The sequence below is a fragment of the Triticum dicoccoides genome, chromosome 7A (genome assembly GCF_002162155.2).
Source record: "Triticum dicoccoides isolate Atlit2015 ecotype Zavitan chromosome 7A, WEW_v2.0, whole genome shotgun sequence".
In the NCBI taxonomy this organism is placed as follows: Eukaryota; Viridiplantae; Streptophyta; class Magnoliopsida; order Poales; family Poaceae; genus Triticum; species Triticum dicoccoides.
This window is the reverse complement of record NC_041392.1, coordinates 509,779,942-509,789,441: the sequence shown is the minus strand read 5'-3', so window position 1 is coordinate 509,789,441 and position 9,500 is coordinate 509,779,942. Positions and strand designations below refer to the sequence as shown.

The 9,500-nt window shown below is 41.4% G+C and overlaps 1 protein-coding gene across 1 annotated transcript; it reads left to right on the top strand.

The window, feature by feature from the left end:
- Positions 1-624: 624 nt before the first annotated feature.
- Positions 625-8,620, top strand: LOC119327979 (TOM1-like protein 9). The gene is made up of 10 exons (XM_037601030.1): positions 625-854; positions 2,268-2,346; positions 2,992-3,090; positions 3,173-3,286; positions 3,475-3,638; positions 4,179-4,260; positions 4,538-4,623; positions 6,396-6,575; positions 6,752-7,245; positions 7,655-8,620. Exons 1-10 carry the CDS (start codon positions 751-753, stop codon positions 8,293-8,295), a joined length of 2,043 nt encoding a protein of 680 aa, XP_037456927.1. The 5' UTR covers positions 625-750; the 3' UTR covers positions 8,296-8,620.
- Positions 8,621-9,500: the final 880 nt, after the last annotated feature.

Genomic DNA, 9,500 nt, shown 5'->3' with positions numbered 1-9,500 from the left:
CTTTTATAATACGTGTACATATCTGCAGTTTTAAGAGACGGTTGATTAGGAGTACATTCAAAAGAATGTGATATTGGATAGAGAGCATGATCTTCCAAACTACTAAGAGTTTTGAATGGTATTTAGCACCGATGACTTGTTCTGTAGTTGTCATTGTTTTCCTGCTACTCTGTCTCGATGGTGTTTTGTTTTGTCAATTGCTCACTGAGGCAACTACAATGTTATCTTATTAGTGTATCTCACTTATTTTTTGCCAATTCTACTTTCTACTAGGAGCTAACTGGGCCACAGTTTATATTTTATGTGGGACTACTATTTTGATATGTAGAAGGTTTATTCATTCCCTATTTGACGTTTCTCCATATTTATATGCTTTCATTGAAAAAAAAAGAGGAAGCAAGATCATATAGATATTTTTTCTAATTGGAAATTCGTATATGTCTCTCCACAATCGATTAAAATGTGGCTAAAAAGAACATCTTTACAAGATCAGGTAGATTTTAGTGTCTTAGAACACCATGTTTTTTCATAATCTTGTTGCGTGGAAAATTATTGTCCCGTGGCAACGCACGGCAATTACCTAGTAGTTTAATTAAAGAGAGAGAATTTTTCTTCCTTTCGTCGTCCGACCGACGGGACATAGAGGGGCCAAGCAAACGCGAAGATACGGAAACAGCGAGGCTCGCCGACTAGGGTTTGCGCCGCTCCTCTCTCCCGTCCCCGTCGACGCCGACCAGGCGCCCCGCCGCGATGCCGCAGTCCGTCCTGGTCGATCGCGCGACCAGCGAGTCGCTCATCGGGCCCGACTGGTCCCTCAATCTCGAGATCTGCGACATCCTCAACCACGACCCCTCGTGAGCCCTTCTTCGCCCTCCCCTTTGCTATCCACATGTTTGTCTTGATCGTTAACGGCGTCGTCGGAGTGGAGTGGTGCTCGTGGTCGTGGCGAGGGGCACCGTGCTTAATTGGGACGGGGTCTGGTCTGTCCCGCTGCTATTCTGTGGCAGTCTCCCCATGATTTTGTAGGATGGAGGTCGGGGTGACGCTTGTGGTAAACATGGGGTGAGGGCTCGGACTGGAATGATTGATCGATCCTTGTTGTCCTGCGAAATTCAACTGAGGTTCAATCTATTTTTGTGGTACAAAGTAGACATGGAGTGCATGCGATTTTTTTCACTAATCACTATTCACTAATATAAGTAAAGAAACTGAAATTAAGGAATCCATGCCCTGTCCTGGTCAATTAAATCTACAGTTGAGATGCCAGTTTAGTGTGAATTTTGTTTGGAGATGCAATACACCTGAGTTATCTGCACTCCTGGCTCGCGTGCTGGTGCCAGAAGATCTCCCATCTTCTTGCCACAGGATAGCATATACCATGCCTAGACAAGCAATGACGAAGATTAGGGTCGTGATGGGAAAATGTGACATGGTCAGCTCTTTCCAATCATCACTATACCAATGTTATAGCTGATATATTGTCCTGTGACCTGTAAAAGTGAATATGAACAAGCTGTTCAGTAGCAGCTAGTAATGGTACTGGAAAAGGATAAGAAAACTAGCATGGAGTGGTACAAACAAATATTCAATAACCGGGATTTTAGTGGAGCCCATGCCCGCGAATTTTGAGGACTCCTTGTTACTTTTTGACTTCGTATAAACGATGAATGTAGGGCCCGTTTGGTTTACAGCCTAAGGTTGCCACGCCTAACCTTAGTCATGCCACAACATCTTAGGCATGTGTTTGGTTTGTTGCCGCACTTTTCTAGCAACATGGTCCACATGTCATAGGCTCAATTTTTTGCCAAATCTTGCCACACTTGTGGTGGCCATTTTGTTAGCCACACTTTGCCTAAGCTTAGTTGTGGCAAAGTTAGTCATGAACCAAACAGGCCTGTAATAATCTTGACCTGTTGAGCTGTTCATGAAGCTTGTGCAGTAAGTGCATGTTCCATCAAAATAGATAATCACCAGGTACGAGTAGTATTGATGTTTCGAAGCCATAGGGGCTTTGAAGAAACCACGAGGATTTTGGTCTGAGGCTTAAATCCCTCCATCCCAAAATAAGTGTCTCAACTTTGTACTAACTCTAGTACAAAGTTGTACTAAAGTTGAGACACTTATTTTGGGACGGAGGGAGTATTAGACAGTCTCGGACCAAATGTTATTTTAGCTCGTGCGCTAGTTATTTGCTATATTATTGCATGGTATGCTGTATTTAACATTTTCACTACTAGTATATTCTCTCATACTTTATTTGCACGTAGGCAAGCTAAAGATGTAGTCAAGTCTATCAAGAAGCGGATTGGACACAAGAACTCAAAGATCCAGCTCCTTGCACTAACAGTAAGCATCATTTTGTGCACCCGTATCTTTATCTCCATGATAATGCAAAGTTCTGTACATCTTTCAGTATTACTTGCATATGAAGTGATTAGTGACTATATATTTGGTGCGTCATGTTATGGCTTGGTGGTAATTTCGGAATGATAAGTTGGCTAGAAGCTAAACTAGGATGAAACTAGCGTGATGAGCTACTGATTGCTTGTTCGAAAGTTGATGGTAGCCATAATAATGTGAAGCGGAGAATCTCATGTAATGATCAATGATTGACAGTTAGCCAGAGCCAAAAAGACATTGAAGAGGCTCCAGTCAGCACTTCAACATCATTGTATGGTAAATGATTCATGGTTGAATAGCATCTTAAAGATGGGTTGATGGTGAATACAAGTTTGTTTGGATTGCGGATATTAGGAGTGGTGTGACAGATTCACAAGAATTTATGAGGGAGAACATAATAGGCTATGTAACGTAGCCTTGTCACTTGTTAGTTTCCTTAACCTATGCTGAGCAGTATCTTGTATCTCTGTATCTGCTGTGCATAGTGCTAGTTGGAAGTCATACTTTGTGGTTTATTTGTTCTGTAATCTAATTTCAAGTAAGCTAAGCAAGCCTGTACTGAAGTACTTCATTTTATTTCCCCCTTTTTAGCTGCTGGAGACGCTGATTAAAAATTGTGGAGATTTTGTTCACATGCATGTTGCTGAGAGAGATATACTCCATGAAATGGTGAAGATTGTTAAGAAAAAGGTCTGCCTGCAAATTAGTGTTCTGTCTCACAATATAATATTAAGAACAAGATTTCAGTTTTGATTTCCCTTTTGTTTTGTAGCCTGATTATCATGTAAAAGAGAAGATACTCATTTTGATTGACACCTGGCAAGAAGCTTTTGGAGGTGCTCGTGCAAGATATCCACAATATTATGCGGCATATCAAGAACTGCTGGTATTATTCACTTTAAGTATGCTGACATTTGGTTCATCTTCCTTTACTAGATCAGATTAAATCAGTTGTACAATTTTTTTGAGCATTTCTTAAGCCAACATTCAGTGCTCTAGTGTACATCATACATTTGCTCTTTGATATATGAAACTTCCTTCAACTTATCATAATGTCGCACTCTGATATACCAGCGTGCTGGAGCCGTATTTCCTCAAAGGTCAGAGAGTTCTGTGCCAATCTATACTCCACCACAAACTCAACCTCTACAGAACTACCCTCCTCCTGCTTTACGTAATACTGATTATCGGCAAGAGGCACCCGAATCATCTTCAGTGCCAGAAGTATCTACACTAAGGTACATTATCTTCAAGAACCTAGTGACCATGCAGGCATGGATAAATGATGCTCAGAAACTAATGTGAACTATGTCCATTATCTTGTGCGCATTTAATTATGACAGAATTGATTGCTGACATACTGCTAATCCCTTGCCCATTAATATACTATGCAATTTGCCTCCAAAATTATGTAATTGATATGATGACAGTATGTGTACATTATTATTTCCGATAAGATCATTTTCTAGAGAAGTGTTAAGGCATAACCTAACCAGAACCCTAAGATATTACTATGTATGTATTAATTTAAGATGAGGCACAAATATATGAGACCTTAAATACTGAAATGCTTCCTCTTTCCAGAGCTTGAATGTGTGCCTTTTACTGTACAGTAATTTTCTAGTTATATCCGCTATTTGGATCTGTAATTGCTTTTAGTTTCCTTTCCAATTCTGTAACCACAGTGTCATCATCACTATGGTTAGCAGTGTACTACTTTGAAGCCTTCAAGTTCCCTTTTATAATAATGTTTCAAATTTGCAAAACTTTTTCTCCAGTGTGACAGAAATTCAGAATGCAAGTGGCATCATGGACGTTCTCTCAGAGATGTTAAATGCTATCGATCCTGGTAACAGAGAGGTATTTCACTGCTCATTGCCTACTCACATGCTGTAACAATATGTGGTTCATAAAATGATCCAACGACCAGTTTTGTTGCGGAAAGTTAATGCAGGAAAAAATAACACCATCCTACATGGCTGTGTTGAATTTTCTTAAAGTTGGATATGTATACTGCCATGTTTCAGAGTCTAAAAATTCTTAACACCGGACTCTATAAACCATAGTATTTCTAGTTATATGATTTAGATGTCAGGTCAGTATATTGCTTAACTGTAAATCTGTAATGAACATGCAGGGTCTAAGGCAGGAGGTCATTGTGGACCTTGTGGACCAATGTCGTTCTTACAAGCAGAGAGTGGTTCAGCTCGTTAACACGACCTCGTAAGTTTCTTCTGTGGTGTCCGGCTATTTAAGCAGCATATGAATGGAATCGGGTAGTGGAAATGTAGGATATGCATTTTTCTGACCTAATTAATAGTTGTGATAACCCACTAACTGCCTCTGCTACCAAATTCATTTTGATGTCCTCTTGATAAAACTGAGGGAAAGAAGGACGCACAATGCTGTGAATACCTATGCCAAATGCTATCCAATTATACACCTTTGAAGTTTCTTGACAAAATTTCTGGAATCTCTCGAGTTCTCTATTCTTCTTTGCTACATAGAAGTTAGAACACCATGTACAAGGACCTTTGGCCAACTACTACTAACACACGCAGCTCAATATACAACACCAGCACCCCTCAAGATGGGACTTCAAGGTTGTTCCCTCATAAATCCGCTCTTTGGTGAGAAAATATATATCACCGTCCAGTCATGAACTGGATTATTTGCAATATTCATCGTTGTTGTTGCCACACAAAAGCTTCAACTGCCATTTGGCCACCAGCCTGAACTCTGGTAGAAGACCCCTCATCCATAATATCTTGAAACACACTGGCATGACTCCATATTCTGCTCTGGAGGTAGATCAGGACACCACCAAGATAGTGAGTAACCTCGAACAAAGACGCACAATACTGATGTTGATCTCCTATCTGGCCCAATCAGCATCAAAATAGCAAGCAATGTCCAGGTGATAATTTCTTCCTTCCCCTTTGAGTGATCCAAGCCCCACATACTCTTCTTCTCAAGGACTGCCAACTCTTCCAACATAGCCTGATACAACTAGGAATCTGCTTTGCTGTTCTCCAATCAGTTGGGACTACTATAGACTTAGTAAAGCGATGAAAGCTTTGTACTCTGGTGACAGTGATTCATATGACACATAGTCAGCTACATCATTCTCAAAGCCATATCTGGAACCCTAGCCACTGTCCTTGTACTGTGGCTCATCACTCTCGCCACACTGACCACTGCAAGCTCACTTCCCCAGGAACTCTTGCCAGCTGCTGATCCATGTGCAGCTGGCGTCAGCAGACAAATCACTGCCTGGAGTTTGGTTGACAAGGCTGCTGCATTCAACTGGAGTCACCGCTTTCCTATTGGACTCTCTTGGTCCTAACTTGTACCGTGGCGGCGAGACACATGCCTCCTCGGTTGGTTCAAGTGCCGCTGGCACAGTGAGCTCTGATACTCTTCTCCGCTACTACTAACACACAGTGCTCAATATACGCCAGTTTTGATGCAATAATTTAAATAAGCTTGCATTCACTCCCTAAGTACTCCTAAAACTGCTATTTATTCTAATTAATTCCTGAATATATTATTGGTGTGTTCAGATCAGTAATATATAGAGAAATTGTGGTGGTAGTACCACCAATCCACCATTTGTCTAATTAAACAGAAATACACAACAGAAAGAAAATGTATTAGCTAGTTCAGCCCTGTAGGTAGTCATATTACTAGTTTACTATATACATCTTTTATGCGGGGATACTATATGCATACTTCAGTTATGTTCTAGTCCAAAATTTATGTCTGATACTGTATTACTGTGTTATGTTTGAGATACATCCATTTATGTACATGACTGTATTATTTGCTGAAAATTGGGCGACTGAACTCATGTTTGCTGGTTGCTTTTTCTGTAATTAGATTTCACAATGTGGCTTTGTATTACTGATTGAATTTCTGTAGAGTCTGTTGTGTTCGTATGAGTACGTATTATGATATGGTTCTCTTAACTATTTCCATGCATTAAATTGTCACAGCGATGAAGAGCTGCTAAGCCAGGGCCTTTCATTGAATGATGATTTGCAGCGTGTTCTAGCAAAACATGATGCAATTGCTGCAGGCATAGCTGTTCGGGTAGAAAAGCCAAAACCACCACAGGCCCCTGCGAATAGTTCCCCACCAGCAAAGCCAGAGGGGCCAAAAGAGCCAACTCAAAGGTTGTGTTATCTTATACCAAGCATCCTGTTTTAATCAACTCATGTTACTCTCTTGAAATGATGCATGCGTAATGCGGGTTCAGAACTCTCGAAACAGTATTGGAATAATTAAAATAGTAGAGTACTGCATTATGCTCTGACTGACTTCTTCATTATATATCATCTGAACTTGTCAGGTCTTCTGAAGCTGCCGGTAAGGTTTCTCCATTTGAGCAATTAGCACTTCCTGCTCCTCCATCCAGCACCTCAAAACCCCCTGGAGAAGCATCTGTTGGCCCTAGTATTGACCTACTCAGTGGAGATGATTATTTCAAGCCAGAACCTGTGAATTCCCAAGCCCTTGTTCCTGTTGGCAATTCCCCTGCAGCTTCTGCTTCAGGCCACAATACCTTAGATCTTGTAGACATGTTTTCGCAAAGCGATGCTAGCAATAACAATCACAACCCTGTTATATCATCCCCAATATTGAACTCAAATCCTAATCTCTCGGCACCACAAGCATATCCTGCTCCACAGCATCCTGTTCCACCACAGCTGTCTTCATTTTCCAATGGGTTGACTTCCAATACAATCCCAACTTATGGTCAAGGTTCTGACCTGAACTCAGCAAGTTCGTGGAATGGGCAGCTTGCTCAAGGAATGAATCAACCACAGCAGGCACCAAATTATGGTAAATAACACTATCTTCTATAGTTACAATACGACCTTCTAATATGTTATTTAGTACTCCCTCTGTCCCACAATATGTTATTACAACCAGTACGCGAGTATATCGGTTGTAATAACATCTTATATTATGGGATGGAGGGAGCAGTATATATGTTTGGTATCTACTCCATCCGTATCAAAATATAAGACATTTTTGACACCATGGCTGTAAAAAAACGTCTTATATTTTGATACAGAGGGAGTAGTTCTTACTAGATCTGTTTTGTAAATGCTATTTATGCACTACAAGATTTTTGAGAGAGTAGTGTAGACTCTTGTTTTTGTTTGTCCGCCGAATATTTCTGTAGCTTTGCCTCTGTTTACGGCATGTACAAGGTTGTCCTCAGCTGTAGGCACTTTGTGATTGACAGGTCAAGATGATCAAAGCAGCAACCTCCCACCACCACCCTGGGAAACTCAGCCTGCAGAAAGCGATCAGTTCCAAGGTGGTCAACCTGACAGGTTGGCAATGCCACCAGGACAATTTGGAGGCGTTCCACCCCAATCTGTTCAAGTTGGTCAGCCTGGGCAAGTTTCACTGTCGCAACCATTGCTGACTGGGCAACCAGGCGGGATGCAGTTTCCACCAGGATATGTGGAGCAGCCTGGGGCTCAACATCCGCAATCAATGCCAAACACGCAATATGGGGGCATGTATCCTTCAATGCAAGGCAACCAAGCAGGCGGCATGTATCCCCAACAGATGGCAGGAGATATCTACCAACAACAGATGTATGGTGGGCAGATGGCGGCCGGCTATGGCTACGGTCAGCAGCCTGGAGGCTACTATGTCCCAAATGCTGGTTATGGGTATCCCAGTGCGAACGAGCTTTCTCAGAGAATGAACGGACTTGCCATGCAAAACAACGGCTTGTATGGCACACCCGCGTCTTCTTCCCTTCAGCAAGCTAATAGGCCAGCAAGACCCGAAGATTCACTCTTTGGTGATCTGGTCAGCATTGCCAAAACAAAGCCCAGCAAAACTGCAGCTAATAAGGCTGGTGGCTTGTAAAGATGAATGGAATCCTTGTTAGTACCATTTCTGTCACAGCGATAGCTTCTGCTCATAGTACATAAGTTCTTTGGAAAGTCCCCCTATTGGGGAGTAGTAGGCGAGTTATAGATTTTGAAATTCATAGCAAGTGTGGTTCAGTATAATTCTATTTTGTTTACTCGGAAGCAATTATATTTTGTTCACTCGTTGCAAGCGCAGAGTTCGGAAGCAATTATATTTTGTTCACTTGTTGCAAAAACGCAGAGTTCTCCTGAATCATCAGAAGTTCTTTTGTACATACAGTCGGCTTCTTTTGTGTACCTTCTTTTGGTCTTTGGCAGCATTTGTGGAGTAATTATTGTGTTTGTGATGCAAGATGAGTAGCTTACAGTTGTGGAATTATGCTAACTGTGGGTACTTGGTAAGCTGGCCAAAAGGCCTTCAACTGTTAGTAGTTCAGTCTTCAGTACTAGTGCTCATTCTCTGACGATTGAGTTGCCCAGCCTAGACATATATTAATGGGCTCATCCAATTTTGTATTACGTAACCGATTACAACAGAGGTTTGGCATTGGAGGAAAGCCCCAGAGAGCATTGGTTTATCATGGCTGGAACTTTACAAATTTGAGTGTAGATGTTCCTATGTTAAGTTTGGAGCCTTCGGCTTACGACATTTAAGTTATGATTTTTATTACAAAAACATGTTTTGACATTAGTTTCCCAGTCTCACATGTTTCGACACTCTGTTGTTCCTTGGGTTTACCAGTTAGCTCTGTTGAGCTGCCTTTTCCCTAAAAGAAGTTGCCACCAAACTTCCAAGTATTAAGCATTATGGTTGACTTTGCATTGAGGAAATTTGATGATGAAGCCACTTTATGCAGCAAGGTTCCATGAGTTAGGCATAAACTCAATATCATCAATTCTGTACACATGGGCTCAACTAGGGTAAATGCTTGGCTGCTCTAGGCGGAAGTACACGCAGGACAAGAATTTCTCAGGTCCAGGTCATCGCGGTGAGGTGGAGGATGCCCAAATTTGCTTTATTTATTCTTTTGTTCAGAAGCCGCAAATCAGATGATAACATTTGAAACAAGTGATCTCTAGTGGTGAAAGAAACCTTAGCAATGGTTGTCCCAGGCAGTGATCTGGGAAGGTGTATGATCACCACGTACTAACTGTAGCCATCTTATGACATTCATTAAATTTACTTGTCTAAGGTATATT

What these genes read in the sequence shown, in the direction of transcription:
- LOC119327979 (XM_037601030.1), top strand. Translation starts at nt 751, where the DNA reads ATGCCGCAGTCCGTCCTGGTCGATCGCGCGACCAGCGAGTCGCTCATC. An exon ending in ATCCTCAACCACGACCCCTC is followed by an intron (nt 855 to 2,267) that starts GTGAGCCCTTCT and finishes ATTTGCACGTAG; the next exon opens with GCAAGCTAAAGATGTAGTCA. An exon ending in CAGCTCGTTAACACGACCTC is followed by an intron (nt 4,624 to 6,395) that starts GTAAGTTTCTTC and finishes AAATTGTCACAG; the next exon opens with CGATGAAGAGCTGCTAAGCC.